The 19120-nt window shown below is 59.1% G+C and overlaps 1 protein-coding gene across 28 annotated transcripts in view; it reads left to right on the forward strand.

The window, feature by feature from the left end:
* Window positions 1–1721: 1721 nt before the first annotated feature.
* Window positions 1722–19120, forward strand: part of LRP8 (LDL receptor related protein 8) — an 81758-nt gene continuing 64359 nt past the window's right edge. For 27 of the 28 annotated variants that reach the window (XM_021093230.2, XM_084958069.1, XM_021093232.2 and 24 more), the window contains exons 1-2: window positions 1722–1966; window positions 2763–2882. In XM_021093230.2, coding sequence (XP_020948889.2) covers window positions 1858–1966; window positions 2763–2882 — 229 coding nt within the window. In that variant the 5' untranslated portion in view covers window positions 1722–1857. 28 annotated transcript variants of the gene reach the window in all.

Here is a 19120-nt window from a genome sequence, read left to right on the forward strand (position 1 = left end):
TTAAAAGCTTGTCTGCATTTCATTGTCCATCTATTGATGGTCTGTCTCTTGACCAAGCAGGCTCATGCCAAGTCTGAGTCACCTTGGTATTCCTAGGCCCAGGGTTGGTGCAGAGTGGGACTGGGCTATGCTTGTTGGATGACCGAATGAACAAAAGACAGAAGGGGTAGTGGCAGGAGTACTTGCTGGGCTCTCTGGGGTCCACTTGCCTCTCTCTTAGGCTGGCCACAGACACTGCCAAGGGGCTGCCCCTTGTGGGAAGAAATAATGCTCAGTAATAGGACTGCTGATGAGACAGAGTGGCTTCCAGGCCTGAGACTAACAGCTCCTGAAGTCCCTTCTTCTGCCCCTCTACCATGGAGGTGAGGGAGGAAAAGAGAAGGGGAGGGTGGACCTACACTGGGCCTATCCACCTCGAGGTCTGTCTGTCTGTCTGTCTTTTTTGTGTGTGTCTTTTTTAAGGCCTGCATCTGCAGCACATGGAAGTTCCTAGGCTAGGGGTTGAATCAGAGCTGAAGCCGCCGGCCTACGCCACAGCCACAGCAACGCCAGATCCGAGTTGCCTCTGTAACCTACACTGCAGCTTGCAGCAATGCTGAAGCCTTAATTCACTGGGCGAGGCCAGAGATTGAACCTGAATCCTCATGGGTTCATAACCCACTGAGCCACAATGGGAACTCCTCAAGTCTGTCTCTTTTAGTGGCCAGTGCCCTCAAAATTTATTGTCCAAAAATGCTGTGCTGGTTGGGCCTTGCCTACCAGCAGGTGAGTAAAATCTAGTCCCAGGTCTACTCTCTGCACCCTGCACCCTGCACCCTGCACCCTGGCAGGGGTGAGGTGGGGCTGAGACCTTCCAGAGGAGGGGCCTTCTCATTCGGTCCAGCAAGGGTGGACCGAATCCCTGGGTGTGCCCCCACCCCCAACTAATTAGCAAGGATGAGGAACTCCTTTCGTCGGAGTTCCACAGTTTCCACACTTCTCCATCACAGCAAGGACTTCCCTGTTGTCCCTGCAGGTCCTCCTGATTGTCTGCCCCTCTGCCTGGCCCCATGGAAACCTGACTGAGGATGAATGAATCGGGTCTGTGCACCAGGCCCAAGCCACCTGTCTCACATCTTCAGCCGTGATCAAATGAGCGTGCAACACGCAGATACACATGGGCACATGAACCAGCTACATGGACGTTGGAGCCTTGGAGGGGTGCAGAGGTCCATTCCTGCTCTCACCTTCCCCCTGATCACAGGCATCCTGGCACTCCAACCTCTGTCCATGACCGCCCTGCTCCATGTGCACAGGCCTGTGCACCAGGGAACATCTTCACCCCTCCCGCTGCCCAGCTTCGCTCTTAGACATCCTTCAGCTTCCTCTTTGCCTGTCGCCTCCTCCAGGCAGCCTGTGCGGCTTCCCTTGGGCCGTCCGCTCCCTCTAGGGGCAGAGGCCTCGCCTGGCTCATCCAGGCGTCTGCAGCCCCCAGCACGCGGCGACCCCAGAGCAGGGTCACCAAGCGCCGGCTGAGGGGGGAGTGGACCAAGGGCACGAGGGAGGAGGGAGAGACGGCGTCAGCAGGAGGAGCGTGGGGCGGAGGCGGCAGCAGGAGGGGGCGCGCGCGCCGGCGGCGGCGGCGGCGGCCCAGGGCCGGGGCCGCGCGCCCAGCCTGAGCCCGCCCCGCCGCCGAGCGTCACGGAACCTGCTTGAAATGCAGCCGAGGAGCCGGGGCGGGCGGCAGCGGCGGCGGCGGCGGCTGGGGCAGCTGCAGCCCCGGCGCCGTGGCAAAGACTCGGCAGGCTGAGGAGCGGCGGCGGCGGCGGCGGCGGCACGGGGTGCGCGGGGCGCGGCGGCCGGAGCCCGGGGCCCGCTATGGGCCTCCCGGAGCCGGGCGCGCTCCGGCCGCTGGCGCTGCTGTTGCTGCTGTTGCTGCGGCTCCAGCATCTCTCGGCGGCGACGGATCCACTGCGCAGCGGCCAAGGTGCGTGCGGCCGGTCCCGGGCCCGGCTCTGCGCCGCCGGAGTCGCCAACAAAGCGCGGCCCGGCGGCCCGGGGGAGCGGGTTGCGCAGGGGCTCCTGATCTCGGGCCTGGCAGGGGGGCGCCCGGGTGGGATATTAGCTCCTCGGGACCCAGCTGTCCCTCATTTTGCCCTCGACCCCGCCCTCGCGGCTCCCTGTGTGGTGGGCTCTGCCCTCCGGCACCTGCTCTTGGGGGATGGGCTCAGCGGGGGCCAGGAACTTTGCGGGGGGTGGTCACGGATGGCTTCGTGTGGGCTGTGTGATTATCGCCTTTGGGGTTTATTTGACACGCGCGCTCCGCGGAGGCAATGAGCGGAGCCCAGCGACTTATCCGCCTGACAATGCGTTTCCGGCGACCCCTGCGCGTTTGAGAGAAAGAGGGACTGCGTGCGAGGGGGATGTGCCAGCAGCGCCCAGTGCGCCTGTCGCGGCGTTTTCGCGGGCTCCCTGTGGGTTGTGCCGGCCTGGATCTCTCACTATAGGCTATGCGTGCGGGTGAATGTTCTGAATGGGGAGTGTACCTAAGTTGTGTGACACCAGCTGTTTGTACCTGGCTTCGTCGTGCCAAGGAGCAGCCCGCCATCCCAGGAACCCTTATCATCCTGCCTTCAATCCTTCCGGATCGAGGGTGCGCGAGTCCCTGGGTCTTTGGCTCTAGCATCTCCCCCTTTCCTTCAAGACAGTAGACCCCTCCTCCACGCGGCCAGCACAGCTTGCTCCGGGGAACCGGCTCACACCTCCTCCTCTCCCCCGCGCAGGGCCTGCCAAGGAGTGCGAAGAGAACCAGTTCCGGTGCCGGAACGAGCGCTGCATCCCCTCCTTGTGGAGATGCGACGAGGACGATGACTGCTCTGACAACAGCGATGAGGATGACTGCCGTAAGTGGCCGGCCAGGGAGGGAGGGAACGGTGCGGCGAGGGGCCCCTTGCTCAGCTCCCAAGTGGCTGCAGCTGCCGCCGGACCACCTGCGTGGACCTTTACTGCCCAGCCCGCAGCCAGGAACCCGCCTGGGAGCCGCCTCCTTCCGGGCTGGTTGGCCCTTCGGGACCGGGCGGGATTTGGGCAGCCGGCAGTCGGCACAATGTGGCCCAGGAAGAGAGCGCGCTACGCCCGGGTTGCTGCGCTGAAACCGTGGGCAGCGACGCGACAGTCCCTGAGTCTAGCTTTCTGCGATCGGGCCCTACCGACTCCTGCCTTGGTCCCAGCGAACGCGCTTGTGTTTCAAAGTTTCACCAAACTCTGGGCCTAGCTTTGCTCCTTTTCCTGCTGGGTTTGTGAATGAATGGGCTCCCCGGGGCCCCTGATTGGCTGGGCGAGGACCACCCCATAGGTCTCTGTGGTTGGAGCAGCCAATCGTGGAGAGGACGGGTGTGCAGTATTCTGGCACCCTTGGCGTAAGGGCCCTGCCCTGGCCCCGCCTAGGCCACACCTCCGTGCATCCCCTGGGTAGTAGCTTCCAGCGCCCGCGGCTTTTCTGCCGAGTCACCGTGAAGACCTCCCTTGTGCCAGTGCTGTTGGCTGACTGCACTCTCAGGTCCGCCCGGCTCGGCGTGAGTCATGGGGCAGAGCAGGAAGGAGGGGGCCAGGAGAAATAGTTTGTTTCCTGGAAGGGAGCACGAGGATCTTGAGGCCACGTGTGACCACCCCCCACCCTCCCATGTGCAGGTGGGCAGGCCGCCTTTGCTGAGTGGGGTGTTTGTGCCCCGGAGCGCGACCGCTTTGGAAGTCTTGGGGCTCGGCGTTGCATGTCTGAGGGATCTGAACTGAGTCAGCAGGCAGTTGCCACAATGGCAGGAGTATAGTTCCAGCAACAGAAAAACAGGACTCTATATAAACATTAACGTAGTCATTCATTCAGGGTTACTGGATCCCTGCTGTATTCCAGGCACTAGGACACTTGGGAGAACAGGTCCATCGGACAGGTCAGGGAGCCCCTGTCGTGGGAGGAGGACAACAGGTGGACAGACCCACAGCTCCACACAGTGGCAAGAGCGGAAGAGGGACACCTGGACAGGCATTGTCTGTTGAGTCCTAGTTTTGCTTTTTTTTTTTTCCTGGATTTGCCAGTCAGCCTCCAAGTTCCTTCTCAGACCCACCCCAGATTTGGTTCTGTGACTTGGGTACATTTTTCCCTCCTGTCTCAATTTCCTCTTGGGACCACGTGTGCCAAGGATTCCTGCCCTGGTTTTGAGGACCTGGTCTACCAATGTGACTGAGAACAATGGGACTAACATGAGCGGACTGTTATAAACCACTGGGTGCCAACCATTCGCCAAGTGCTTACCTTATATAACCTCTGTCAACCTTCAGAACATTCCTGTTTTATGGACGAAAAAAACTGAGGCGCCGAGAGATTTTTCCTTGCCCCCCAGCTATTGAGCTGCTAAGTAGGAGCTCAAATTTAAGCATCTGACTCTAGACTTCTTAGCCTCCTTAAGACCCTGACCATTTCCCAGTACTACTGAAATTACGAAAGTGGCTGGACCAGAGTAAATACGGTAGTGAGTCTCTTTGCTGGGAGTTGTTTTTCTGTGGTTCCCTTACAGTAGGCGTACTGAGGACGAGGCAGGGAAATGGAAACTGTGCATTTCTGGGCTGGTTTTACCTTCTCTCCCTGGCTGTGTATTACAGTGGGTGGCTACGAAGAGCAGAAGTGTTTCCTGTCGCCCCTGTTGGTAGATAAGGACGCTGGCTCGGAGAAGTTGAGTGATTTGCCCAAGGTCACACAGCAGGATGTCCGCCAGCCTCCTGGCTCAGGGGCACTGTTGGCTGTGGTGGGGAGTGTGATGCAGAAGGACCCCGGAAGGTGGTCCAGATGCTTTTCATCTCCACGTGAGGCTCTGGGCCAGACGGACGAGTGAAGGAGCTGATGGCTGGCCGCTCTGAGCTTCTGCTTTCGTTCTCAGATGGGTGGGCTGGAGTCATAGGCAGAGAGTTAGTGACCAAAAGCAGCAAATGCTGAGAGCTTGCAGTGGGAAGAGCTTTGCCGTTGGTATGAAGCATTGGTCCCACATGTTGGATTTTTCGGAGTTTGTTTCCTCATCTGCCAAACGGGGGCAGCTGTGCCTCCACTAGTAGCTTAGATACGTAGCACGTCTTCATCTGGGGCTGGTGAAGAGAAGGGCATAGGTGAGTGTTCACATCACCAAGGTCTTTGGAAAGGGACCCCCCACTCCCCACCCCAGGAACCACAGAGAAAGCTTGGAGAAAGGGGTGGGAGCTTTGGGTGGCTTTGTGGGGCCTGGGGTTGGAAAATGGTCTTTCCTCACCCCTTCCTTCCCCATCTGGGGCGTTCCCTCCACTCCAGGCCATCTGCCTAAAGTGCATTTCGTCCATCCTCAAGCAGCCTCCCTGCCTTATGTTGGACCCCTCGGACCATCCCACCCGAGGAGAGGGCGTGAGTCACCCCGCCTCTGCACCTCTCGGCCCGTAAAATGGGAGTTGCAATTTGTACATGAAGCCTGTATGGGGCAAAATGAGTTCAAGCCGTCAAAGGGGCCAGAATGTACACCATGAGTTCTGAGAGCTGATGGAGGTTCAGAGGAGGGAGCTTATATGCGGAGGAAGCCAAGGAAGGCTTCTTGGAGGGAGAGACAGCCACGCTGGGCCTTGGAAGACAGTAACTACTGCCATGCTTTCGGGGTTTACCATTAAAACTCTTTGATGTGGGAGTTTCCGTTGTGCCTCAGCAGGTTAAGGACCTGACCTTATCTCCCTGAGGACGTGGGTTCAATCCCTGGCCTCGCTCAGTGGGTTAAGGATCTGGTGTTGCCACAAGCTGTGGTGTAGCTTGCAGATGTGGCTTGGATCCCACGTTGCTGTGAGTGTGGCGTAGGCCGGCGGCTGCAGCTTTGATTCCACCCCTAGTCTGGGAACTTCCGTATGCAGGGTGCAGCCCTGAAATGAACATAAATAAAAAATAAAGTAAAATGCAAATGCTTTCCCAAAAAAAAAATGCTAAGGAAAAATAGGCGACGTGGCCCCCATGTTATAGAGAAGGAACTGGGGTTCAGACAGGTGGACTGACTCCCCCAGAGTCACACAGTTCCTCAGGGGTGGAGCTGAAACTCAAACCGAGGCCTTGTAAGTGCTGATTCGAACCCACAGTGGCTGGAACTTGGCTGTCTGGAGACATGGATAAAGCTGGCAGGATGGGAAGGGAAAGACTCATGGGGTGTCAGTTCCCAGCTCAAAGGGCCTTCAAAGTGGAGGAAGGGGCTGGAAGCCAGAGGGCCAGGCCCCAGGAAGCCCAGGGGCGGCACAGCCAGGGGAAGGGCTGGGGTTCCTTGCGGCACCTGGGTCACGTAGGCCAGCGGGCGCTTTGGCCTCGGTTTCCTGTTGCTCCTTAGTGTCTGGGGGCAGAGACAGGGCTTCTGGTCTCCGGCCAGCCCTTTGCTCCCAGGGAGGGACCAGCGACAACAATGAGCACTTACTGAGCACTCGCTGTGGACCAGGAGGTGTGCTGAGATTGCACACGCCTCGCCTTGTGTTCCTTGAATCTGCGACATGGGCCGGCTCCACAAAGAACCTGCATCGACCCATTTTGCCAAGGCCCAGGGGGCTGAAGTGCCCAGCCCAAGCGGGTAGGATTTTTAAGTGAAACTGCTGGGGTGTGAACACGGGCACCCAATTACGGAACATGTGCTGCATCAAGCACTGGCTGGTGACCTTGGACAGGGGCTCCCAGGCCTCTCTTGCCCCCTCTCGCGGGGACATCCGTCCCCGACCCCATCCCACCCCTTCCCGCTCTGGGAAGAACTCTGTGTTTCTCTTTGTGGATGGGCTGCATAGACAGGCGGACCGGTTTTGTGCTCAGGCTTTTTTAGGTTGTCCTGTCCTCCCAGCCCCCCTCACCCCTCCATGCTGGGTTTAATAAAAGAGTGGCCGCACTGAGGTCTCCCATGGCCAAGTTCATTAGCTGGGCAAGGCCAGGCTGCAGGAGTGCTGAGGCCTGCTGGGAGGTGGCCTTGTAAATAATTAAAGGTCAGCCCCAGCTCCCAGCCGGGGCTGCGGGCCGCTTCTGGTCTTCGGTGTGCACCCAGCCTTGGCCCCGTTCCCACCTCTGACCCCAGGCCCAGCTTTGCCTCCTTTTTGAGGGGGGAGTCATCTGACCAGCCACCTGCGCCGTTCAGAATCCTCCGGAAGCTTCCATATATCCATCCATAGGATAGGGTCAGCCTAGACTTCTTTGTACTGGGCCCTCTGGAACCAGCCTCTGCTGTCCCGTCCTCCAGCCACTTCCTGCTCTTCCGTGACACCAACCTTCTGGCACGTTCTGATCCTCCCACTGCTTCTCACTGCTAGGCCTTTGCACATGCCGTTCTGTCTGGAACACTCTTTCTGCTCCCCTACCTGGCTGCCTTCTCTTTGTCATCGTAGAGTATTCAGTGCAGGTACCACCTCCTCCAGGAAGTCCTCCCTGCTACCCTGTGTCACCAAGGCTGATACCGGAGCTGAGAGAGGGGACTGAGAGGCCTGTGTTGGAATTATAACTCAATGTGGCCCCAAATCAGACACTCCTGGTTTTCGATCCCAGCTGTGACCTCTGGCCGAATGACCTTGGAGGTGATAATTCTCTCTCCCTCCCAGAGATGTTGCAAGGATTAAGTGAGATGATGTGCCTGGTAAGCCATCAGTGTTCAATGAGTGGCAATGGATACCACCGTTCTTGGAGCGGTTTCACTGAGGGCTCTAGATACCTGCTGTGCCACACACACCCCCTTCCTGTATCTCCTGCTCCCATGGGCTTAGCCAGGGTCCGAAGGCTCCCACAGCCAGGCCTCCTTCAGGCAGAGGGTTGCCCAGCCCCAGTGGAGGTGGCCCTGAGGTGGACCTGGGAATGGAGAAAGGGACTCAGCGAGGGCCTGAGGAAGACAGCAGTCAAACAGGCCTGGCTGGTCTCCTTGCATGGGTGGCCTGGGGCCCTGGGAAGGGCCCAAGAAGCCTTCCCTCAGGCCATGTGCTTGTCCCAAGGCTGGTTTCCAGCCTGTCTCTGTCTGGGAAGAGGAGGAAGTCCTGGGGCCCCCGTGGCTGTGCCCGGCAGGCCCAAGCTTCTCTCTCCCCTGGGCCCAGGTCATTGTCCCCTTGGCTGGCCTCAGGAGTGCTTGCTCAAGCCCGCGCTCCTCCCCACAGGCTCCCCCCGACCGACCGAGTTCCCCTCCGGGAAACCCCTGGGCTTTCTCAGGCCCACTGGGGGTTCCGAGTGCAGTGGCCTCAGGGCTGGTTGGCGAGTCTTCTCAGTTGTCTGCAGGCAGCTGATGGGACAGTTTTCCCTCCTGAGGGAAATAGCAGCAGGGTGAAGCCGGAGAGATGCCCCCAGGAGGGACAGTGAGGGGAGGGAGGCCCAGAGGGAGTGTGTGGACCTTCCCTCCAGGGCTGTAACCGTGTGGAAGTCTCCTGGCCCAAGGTCAGTGGTCAGACCCCCCAAGCCAGAGGCACCACCAGGAAGCCAGCCTGGGCCTAGGGGAGGGTGTGGGCCCAGTGGGCAGCCCTGGGGCCCCGGGGGCCAGGCAGCATTGTAACACCTGCCCTGCAGATGCCCACACACCTGGATCACCTAGTCATTGAAGGCCTGGTGGAGACGCTGCCTCCCCCGGGAGGCCTTCCCCTGAGTTTGTGTCCTCTGCGCCCCCCCCCCACCCCCACCCCCGAGCTCCCACAACACGTCCCCGTCTCAGGTCCTTCTCCACATCGTCTGCTCTGCCTACCTTGTGCTGAGTGAGCGCAAGGGATTCCAAAATAAATAGTAAAGTCCAAAATGAATTCCTAATAACAGATATTGGCTACTTACCCGCATGCCTGGCTGTGGTGTAGGTCGGCAGACACGGCTCTGATCTGGCATGGCTGTGGCTGTGGTGTAGGCCAGCAGCCGGAGCTCTGATTCAACCCCTAGCCTAGGAACCTCCACATGCCATGGGTGCGGCCCTAAAAAGATTTAAAAAAAAAAAAAATTGTTCTGCCTCTGCCTGCCCCTAACTTGCTGTGTGGCCTTGGGTGAGTGGCTGTCCCTCTCTGAATTTCATTTCCCCTTCCCCATTGGTCCTTGCTCCACCTGCACTGCAGCCAGCACTTGAAGCAGATGTCTTCTTCCTGGAGCTGGGCTCAGGGCCAGTCCTGGCCTGGGGGAGAAGGACCTGTGGCCCCCAAGCCCTGTAACCCCTGGTGAGGGTTGGTGGGAGCGTGGCTGGTTTTGTAGATGGATTCCGGGCGGGCCGATGGAGGGTAGCTGGACTTTTCAGGGTCCACTTCCAGAACTCAGCCCTGAGGCCCAGGTTCCGTGGACTGTTTTCGTTTCTGCCTTCTTACTATCTGGGCCTGTGATTGGGTTGGATGCAGTGGCGTGATGGAGAAAAATGGAGTCGGGCTACCAGCCCTGGGACCCACTAGCTGGGGTCCCTGGTGTGGACCTTACGCTCTGAGCTTTAGATCCTTGGTCTCTGAACTGAGGATAATGAGCCCACCCCTCGGTGGTGTGCAGGCTGCTGTCAAGCGTTCTGCCCAGAACCTGGCCCTGAAAATGAGCGGCCCCTTTCCCCTTCCCGAGCCCAGGATCCCTGAACAGGGAACAGCCCCGGAGAAGGGGCTGTCAGCAGATTTCCTCCTCCTCCACCAAGGACACAGCACGAGGGCAGCTGCTGAAATAGCAGCAGGAGAGATGTAGGTCAGCTGGCCAGTTGGGAGGACGGGGCTGCCCGGGAGAACAGCAGCGGCTCGGGCTGCGAGGGACCTTAGGAATTATCTCATTCCGCTGCCATCTGCACTGGGGACCCCAGAGTGGCTGCTTCCTGGGGGGCCTGAGGGAGCTGGTTAAGCAGAGAGAACCAAGGAGAGCTGGTTAACCAGCCGGGCCTGGCAGAGTTAGTTATCTAGGAAGGGCCTTGGTTCACCCATGGGTCGAGTTTAACATCAGAGCTTTGGCAGCTGATGAGAGGCAGGAAGGGCCCGGCGGCCGAGGTTCAGCCACTGGAGTGAATAGCTGGAGGCCAAGGGTGGGCTTTCCTGGTGGCGTGAATCCAGGGATATTCAGGCCAGCGCGCCTCCCTCCCTCCCTCTCTGCATCCTGGACCCCAAGCTGCCATCTGCTGCCCCCGTCACCCTGAGAGCCGTCTCTCAGCCATATGCAACAGCACACGCGCCTATGCACGGGCAGGCGTGCACACTCAGAGGGGGTGTGCACTGGGAGGGAGGTGACTGTTCCGGAAGCACAGAGGCTGCAGGGACAGGTGACGCTCTTCCACACTGGCCAAGGCGGCCCAATGAAGCCACAGCCAAAGCTCCCCCACTGGGCTGTTTGTGGCGGGGAATTATTTATAGCTGGAGAGGTGCCAGCCAGCTCTGTTCCCAGCCTGCCCCCTGCCACGGCGGCTTCTCCCCCACAAGCCTCAGCCTGCAGCCCACTCTCTGCACCCCCCACCCCCCACCCCAAGGGCTGAGGTTCATATGCATGCTGTGGCCCAGAGACCAGGCCCACCTCAGCTCCATCCCTGTGCCTACCTTGCCAGGTGGCCATGGCGGGTCCCTGCCCCCGTGGGTCTTGGCTCATTGGGAGTGGGCCGTCCCCAGACCCTCTCAGCCCCGGTTCTCTGGGATTCTTTTGTTTTCCTCTGAGAAAAAGGGACTTCACAGGAGCCCTGCCATGGCCAGGCCCCAGGTTTGGGGGTCCAAAGAGCTGCCCCTGTTCTCTGAGGCCCAGGAGGCCCAGAGCAGGGAGCGGGAACTGTGAAATCCAGCCCTCGCACAGGGGATGTGGCTAAACCTAATTGCAAAGCCGGAACCAACTGTTTATTAGCAGAACCTACATCCACTCAGGGGTTTCCGCCTGTTTGTTTATTTTTTTGCTGAGTCTGAGCAGGCTGATTCTTTAATACCTGGAACCACAGGCTTTCTATCTGTTGTGCATGTGACGCCCTAGTGTCTCCCCCCATCCCTTTCCCCCATCTGCCCAGCTGCTTGTTTTTTGGGGATGTAGGGACAAGGGACACGAGTGGCCTCCCACTGTCACCCAGACTTTCCACTGCAGTCTTTCTCTGGCCTAGTTGAAGGCCTTGAACCTGAACCCAGACTCCTGCTTTGTGCGTGCAGGTGACGAGCAATTCCTGGCCAGGGTCCAGCATCTGAAGCCTCACTGGGTCCCATGGAGCCAGTCGGTCCTTGCTACGCCAGGACTTGGGTGGCACCAGGGCACAGAGGTCTGCCAGCCATGTGGTCGGAGCCACTTTTGTCACTGCCACCCCTTCTCCCAGACCCCCGCCCGCCCTCCCTCTGGCCTCTGGCCTCTCCCACACTTGCAAATTCTGTAGCATCGCTGTTGGCCAACCGAACCCTGTGAGAGCCAGTCTCAGCCCTGCCACACCAGGAACCGGGTAGACTCACCTTGTCACCAACTGGCTGAATGACCTGGGCAAATCTCTGCCTCTCCCTGGGCCTCCGCCTCCCCTTCTACACTGGGAACGAGTGAGGACTGGAAGATCAGGAGTTTGAGTCACGAGGAAAAGAATGTGTGTGTATGAATGACTAGGTCCCGCTGCTGGACAGCAGAAATTGACACAACACTGTAAATCAACTATACTTTAATTTTAAGAAGTGGACACAAAACAAGATGGCTTTAAAATTTTTAAGAAACTGAAAAAAGGAGTTTGAGTCACTTTGGACAGCTTCTGAAATTCAGGTTCCCTGACCCCTGTCCAGGCCTGACTCCAAAGCCTGCTCACTGTGTGGCCAGGAGGGAGCCCCAACCCCTGCCCCGGTCCCCTACCTCTGAGGTCCCCTCCCTCTGACCGCTTCTACATGCTCATCTACATCCTCTTCCGTAAGAGGATCCATCATGACACAGATAACAGCAGGGCCTCTAAGCAAGCTGCCTGGGGTCAAGTCCACACTTAACCCCTTCCTAACTATGGGACCCTAGGCAAGTGACACTTGTCTCCTCTGTAAGATGGAGCCATCAACGCCTAACCCACTAGGTGGTTTTACGGTTCTGTGATTTAATTTCTGAAAAGTGCTGAGTGTGGTGCTTCGGGATCAGAGCTCCATTCAGGATTTGCTAGGCTTATTTTGACTTCTTTCTTGGAACCTCCATCTCCCATCTGTCCTTTGGGGATCCCCTCCCGTGCAGGGCTGCTGCACTGCTGGGTAGACTGGGAGGGCTTAGGGAGCCCCCCAGAAGTCTCCTTTGTCTCCCGCTTCTTCCCTGCGGCCCCAGGCCATAACTTGCTGTCCTGATTTAATTAGAAAGCGTCCTTCCAGGATCTCATTAGGAAATGAGCCCAGAGCCTTGGGGACCTCCGGGGTGGGGGGGTGCAGGAGGAGGTTGCATTGTGCCTGACACTGCCCAGCCCTTGACCCTGTGCCCCAGATGTGCCCAGGAAGATCGGGGAGCTTGGTGCCTTAGAGGGGAGGTGCAGACCTGTGACATGGAGCATGGGCGGCCAGAGCCTCCATCCGCTGCCCACTGGCCGGCTTTGACCACATCCCCTGGGATGGAGGTGGGAAAATTGAGAGAGGAGGTGTCTCTTGTTCTGTTCCACTGGCCCCTTTTGCCCAGTGTCCCCAGCCTGGCACAGAGCAGACCTTGGAGAACGTATGCCGAGTGAATGAATGAGTGAGCAGTGACTCCTCGAGCTGGCAGCACCCTTATTTGGCCAAAGCAGGCTCCCCAGCTCCATCCCAATGCAGGAATTCGCTCAGTGGCCCCAGGGGCCGGAGAGGGAGGGGATCTGCTCAAATACCTCCAGGGACGGGGAGCTCACTAGCCAACCTGATAGCTTATTCTGTCGCTGGACAACCCTCTTCCTGTTAGAAAATCTGTCTTCCTTTTCAATTTCGAATTTGCCTCCTAGAGCTCTGCGGCTCCATCCTGGTCCCAGCTCTGTTTCTGGGGTCCCTGCTGACATACACTGCCCCCTACGTTCACCTCAAGCCTGCTCAGCATCCCTTCCTGGCCTGAGACAGCTGTCATGCTGTGTGGCCTCGGGGAAGGCCGGTCTCCTCTCCAGCTGCTGCTTCTTAGGGCCTGATGGCCTGCACGCCCTTGGGCTCCATGAACACTGGCTGTCCCCCCTAACTGCGACCTACCTCCCGGGGAAGTGGGGGCTGAAGACAGATGTGTCGCTCCCAGCGGTAAAGGTGACACCTCTGCAGACGGCTTGTTTCCTGGTCAACAGAGCGACAGTGCCGAGACCCTGTGGTGACCTGCAGCCTGGCACATGGGCACTGGGGGGCTGTGCGTGGATCTCTAGTGCCCCCGAGACCAGTTCACAATGTAGACATCGCCCGGGTCTTGGTTAGGAGCCTGGGAGTCGTCACAGCCCCCGCCTCCCTTCCCTCTTACGGCCACCAAGGCCTGATCCTACCCTGTCCCCGTCCTGCTGGAGCCCTCCTGGACCATGGCGGTGGCACCGATCTCGCTTCTCTTCTCTTCGTCGTGTCTCTTCTCCACTCTGCAGCCAAGTGCAGGGCTCTCGGACACGCAGGGCTTTGTCCTGCCCTTGCTCAGTGTCCCACAGGGACATCCGCCACTCACAGGATAGTCTGCTTGCTGGCATTCGGGGCCACTCAAGATCTGTCATGTTGGCATCTCTCCAGCCCTGGACCTCCCCACCCATTTGTCCGGCAAACCCCACAGCTCTGTGCTCCAGCCACACCCCACACGAGAGCAAGGTCACAGGGGCGTCATCACACCCTCACACGTGGGTCCCTCCGCCTGGAAGCCGCTTCCTCTGCTTGTCCCTCCCCCTTTGCCTCAAGAGTCTCCATCTGCAGGGAGCCCTCCCACCCTGGCTCTTTCCCTTCAGCTCCATCCTTGCCAGGCTGCCCCAAGATGGTCTGATTAAGAGCCTGCAGTTCAGGGAGTTCCTGTTGTGTCTCAGTGGGTTAAGCATCTGACATAGTGTCCGTGAGGATGCAGGTTCGATCCCTGGCCTCGCTCAGTGGGTTAGGGATCCTGCGTTGCCATAAGCTGTGGTGTAGGTCGCAGATGGGGCTCGGGTCCCTAGTTGCTGTGGCTGTGGTGTAGGATGGCAGCTGCAGCTCCAATTCAACCCCTAGCCTGGGAACTGCCATATGCTGCAGGTGCAGCCCTGAAAAGCAGAAAAGAAAGTCTGCGGTTGATGCCAGGCCATGGGTCTCAAGGGGATGATGGGTCAGGGGGGACCTGGCCAGGGCTGTGGAGGAGGGGAGGGGAGGGCGAGTGGGTGGGCCTCCCTGGCTCTTCATAGGCCCCCCGCCGCCCGCACCATGCTGTGTTTCTGCTCCTGCCGCTGTACTCTCCTGCCCCACAGACCTGCCTGGCAGGGGTGTTTCTGCGAGGCCTCCCCACCCCCGAGGTGCCTGGTGTGGACTAGAGCCTGAGTCTGAGCTCCAGCATTCACTGAAGAGCCGGCCTTGGCTGCCTGACTGGATAGGTGACCTTGGGCAGTTGGCGTCTCTGAACCACAGACTTCCTTGGCTGTGAAAGGGGCGGAGGACCCAACTCCCGTTCCCCTTTTTCTTGGGCACGTCTATGCTGCGGTCGGGGTCAGATGTGGCTCCACAGGCCCCCGCGGTGGCAGCTAGACGGGAACTTCCTCTCCCCTGGGGCCTCTGGAGCCTCGCGGCAAGCTTTGCCAGGGTCAAGGACAGGGGTTTTGCTTTCTATTCTGTGAAAAGGCCCACCCCCGCGTTTGCCAGCACTTTGGCATTCCCGAGTGCCTGCTTCCACGCAGGGTGCCCTGCTCGTCCTGGGTTGTTTGGAACTGGCTGAGTTTTAAAATCAAAAGTCCCGTGTCCAACAGGGTACTTGGCCCGTCTGCCTGCACCCTGCCAACCCCAGCCACGGCTCCCCCAGGGCTTCCCCACTACTTGTGGGTTCTGCTGCCAGCTCACTCTAGAAAGGACAAAGCTGGTTTCTTCCCCACACTTTGGGAAAATGCAGGGAGGCAGCGAGCCCCTTGGAAGGTCTGCGGGAGCTGGGGGCTGAGCATCCTGGTTGGGGTGCCAGGGTGGACAGGGCCGGGAAGCCTGGCCTATGCTCCGGCCCTGCCTCTGACACGGCTATGTGACAGCTGCCTCTGGGCCTCGGCGTCCCCAGCTCTGCCTGCTCCCCTCACAGCAAGACGGCAAAGAGCCTCGCCTCGCGGGCTGTGCCCTGGGTCGCTACTGCCCTTTCTGTTCTTTGAGGCATCTTTCTGTCTGTTCATGTCCCCTTCTGGCCTCATGACTCCCAGGAAATCGGAAGAAGCTGGGGACACAGGCTATGGGCCTTGTACGAGGCGTGATGGTTTCCAGAGCCTTTTCCACGCATCGCCTTGGGGCTCCTAGAATCCCTTGGGAGGTGGGCTCAGCAGGATTTGCTGGACCAGTTGTACACATGGGGACATGGAGCCCTCCGTCCCACGGGATTCTGACCCTACTGGACGGGGAGAAAGGAGGACTGATGGGTGGGTGGCTGTGCTGGGGTCTTGGTGCGGGGCAGTTCCTAGGAAGTGGGGGTCACTGGCTGGTCCTCTGCCCCTCCCCACCCGCACTTTCCCAGTGTTTTCATCAGTAGGGAAAGATGGGGACGGACAGAAGGGAAGGGAAGGCCCAGAGAGGAGTGGGGGGCGGGATGCTGGGAGGCCAGGGGAGGGGAGGGTCCCCCCAGCGTCGCTCCTTCCTCGGGTGCTTCTCACAGTCTGTTTGCACCGATTCCTGACAGATGGAGGGAAGGGGAGAACTGGTGCCAAGAGGCTGTCACTGCAGGCGGGCAGAGCTGGGGGAGGGTGCTTTGTGGCCGGGGTTTGTATGGGGAGGGGGCAGCAGCTGGTGGTCTGGCTGCTGGGCCTCCTTGGAGCCAGCTCCCCAGGCACGGCCTTTCGGGGGGAGGCATCGTGGATGCTGTGGGGCAGGGAAGTGGGCAAGGCGTGAGCCTGCCACCTGCCTGCCTGGGACTGGCCGTGTCCTTGCCCCTGTCCAGGCAGAGACAGCTCCCCCTCTCTCCTCCACTCCCTGCTGCCAGCAAGGCCCTCCCTCCAAGGACACCCCCCCCGCCCAGTGGGTGTTGGGGTGGGTGAGGGCTCTGGGGGCTGGCACCGCTCTGTGGTCAAGGTGGACCAGGGCAAGGAGAGCAGGTGGGGCTTGGCCTCATGTCTGCAGGGCCAGAGGCCCATTCACTGAGCTGCTCCTGGTGTTCCCCGAGCCCCCTCCATGGCAAACGGCCTCTTGCTTTTTCTCCAGGCTCTGACACGTGTACAGGGGTGGGCAGGCCTGGCCCTGGGGTCAGTTTCGGCCCATCAGCCTCTCTTGCTTTTTTAGAGCATGGGTTTCTCTGGACAGGGTGGGGTCTCATGCTCTTTCTCAGCTCCCAGTGCCCAACACAGGGCGCGGCATGGAGGAGGGGCCCAGTGAATGCTTGTTGAGTAAATGGATGGATCTCTTGCTTGCACACCCTCTGGGACGGAGACCTCACTACTTTATATGACAGTTCTTTCTATTTCCAAAAACAGAGTTCTTTCTGATTCTGCCCTGAGAGGCCCTGTGGGTCCCAGACCTGTCACAGGGGCTGTCCAGAGTCCTCTGGCTGATTCTGCTGCCTTAAAGCGGCCTTGTAGAGATCAGAGAACCGCTGAGCCCCCTGGCTCCTCAGTGGCACCTGACAGAGCTGGTCTCCACTAACCTCTGGGTGCTCAGTAACCTTTTTTTTTTTTTTTTGCTTTTTAGGGCCACACTCGCAGCATATGGAGGTTCCCAGGCTAGGGGTCTAATCGGAGCTACAGCGGCCGGCCTACACACGGGCACAGCAACATCAGATCTGAGCTGTGTCTGTGATCTATACCACAGCTCACAGCAATGCCGGATCCTTAACCCAGTGAGCGAGGCCAGGGATCAAACCTGCAACCTCATGGTTCCTAGTTGGATTCGTTTCTGCTGTGCCACGACGGGAACTCTGTGCTCAGTCATCATAGCCCACATCTATTGAGCTGCTACCCAGTGCCAGGCGGTACCTCACTCCATCCTCACATTAGCCCCGTAAGATAGGTTCTGTTTCTATCCCCCATCCTGCAGCGGAGAGAGATGGGGTAGAGGTAATGAGAGGCTTCCCCAAGGTCACCTGGCTGGTGTCTCGGTCAGGAGGTCGGGGCAGGCTAGTGGGGGCAGGGCATTGGGCCAGGACTTGGGGGATGTGGGGGCTTGGCAAGCTTGAGGGGGGGTCGCACTCTGGAGGAAGATCTGACCCTGCCCCACACGCCATCCCCTCCTTCCTCTGTCCCCAGACGCATCCCTGACGCCAAGATTCCAACTGGGTGGTCCCCTCAGGTGAGCCCTGGGGACCTGGGCCCAGAGCCTCTTCTGTCCCCTCGGGTGTACTTCCGGGAGGAGTCCCAGGTCCTTAATTGACGTGGCCTGTCCTGTTTGGTGATCTAAGATGTGTGCAGGGAGTTGGGTGGCGGGCCTCTTTCCTGCTGCTCCATAAAGTTAGTTCTGTTCATAGAGTTCCCTGGTGGCCTAGCAGTTAAGGATTCGGCATTGTCACTGCTGTGGCTTGTTGTCACCGCTGTGGCTTTTTGTCACTACTGTGGCTCAGGTGTGATCTCTGGCCCAGGAACTTCTGCGTGCTGCAGGTGCAGTCAAGAATAAATAAAGTTGGTTCTGGTCAGAGGTGCCCTCCTGCCAGTGTTAATCATGGCAGTCGTGAATGATAAAGTACAGTGTGCCCTGCCAGGGCTGGGTGGGGGAAAGCTGAGGGGATTAGAAGCCCGACCTGGTCCTGAGAGCAGGGGACGTACCTTCCAGTGCATTTATCTCTTCCCCAGAGCCCGACACAGGCTGGGCCCCTGGGCTGCAGCTTAATAGAGTCTTCGTGGTTGAAACAGGTGCCTCTCTGATGGGACACGACTGCCAAAGGGGGTACATCTCCCCTTCCCCATTATTCATAGATCGATTCCATCAACATGACTGGCAGGCCCTGTGGACCCCCCCACCCCCCGCCTCCCGGCCTGGCCTCCACCCCCTGACCTTCCCCCCAACCCCTTGGCCCTTTGGATCCTTCTAGGGGCTCTCAGTGAGCATAGCGGGTGACTGGGTCCCCTCACCCCCATTGACTCTCTGTGTGACCTTGGGCAAATCAGCTCCCCTCTGGGTGCCTTGGTTTCCGCATCTGTACAATGGGGTTTTGGTGCTTCCTTCTTCGAAAGACTGCAAGGAGGATTCAGTGAGATGAGCTCGGTGCCTGGTAATCACTTGATGGTGTTTGCTCTCATGCTCATGATGAGGGGGGGCATGAAGACCTTGGGCACCTCTGCTCTCCACGCATGACCTCGGGGGTCCCCTGGAAGCCCTATGAGGGGAGATTTGTCCTGTCCCTTTGCGGATGGGGATGGTGAGGCACAGAGAGGTCGGGTGACACACCCAAGGCCCATCAGCCTGTGAGTGGCAGATGCGAACCCTGGCCTCTCACACTCCGAGGCCCATGCGTTTGTCACTGAGCCAGGCAGGGACGAAGGGCTTAGCCTGAAAGCTCCTTTGGACTTGGTGTTTCAGAGGCTCCAGGCTTCCTGTGTTGATCTGCAAACCTCCAGCCCCCATATCCCAAATCCCTCCTAATCCTGGGAGAGAGGCCGCCCCCAGTCACGTCCGTGGCAGCCTTGACTCTCCCTGGGCCTCTCACCTCGCACATGAGCCCGACTGCGAGGGTGGGGGAGTTTCCCGTCGCGGGTTGAAATCTGTCACAACATTAATGTTAATTAAGCCTCGTTAATTCAGCCCTCTGCTTACGCTGAGCTCCTGACAGCAAATTACTCATAAGTGAGGCGGTAAATTTATTGCTGCGTTTTCTCAAACACTCAGCCGCAAAGAACGTGCCCCCAGGAGAGGCAGAGGGAAGGCCTGAAGGGCGAGTGCTGCGTGGTTCCTGCCAGCCTGAACCGCCAAGGGCTGTGGTCCAGAGAACGGTCAGGTTCACCAGGAGATGGGGGTGAGCCTGGGCTTTGGTCCAGTCAGAGCAGGCTACCTGGAGATGTAGTGAGCTCCCCATCACTGGAAGCATGCAAGTCCCTCTGGGCTGGCCCATCATCTTCCTGCCTCCTGCATCTCGCATGGAAGGCTGTGCTGGCTCTGTGCATTGTTTCCTCCTGCGGTGCCGTGTAGTCACACAGTAGGGCTC

The sequence above is a fragment of the Sus scrofa genome, chromosome 6 (genome assembly GCF_054392235.1).
Source record: "Sus scrofa isolate SSC_HxYL_T2T_F1_AM1 chromosome 6, Sscrofa_HxYL_maternal_Yorkshire_Landrace_v2.0, whole genome shotgun sequence".
NCBI classification, from domain to species: Eukaryota; Metazoa; Chordata; class Mammalia; order Artiodactyla; family Suidae; genus Sus; species Sus scrofa.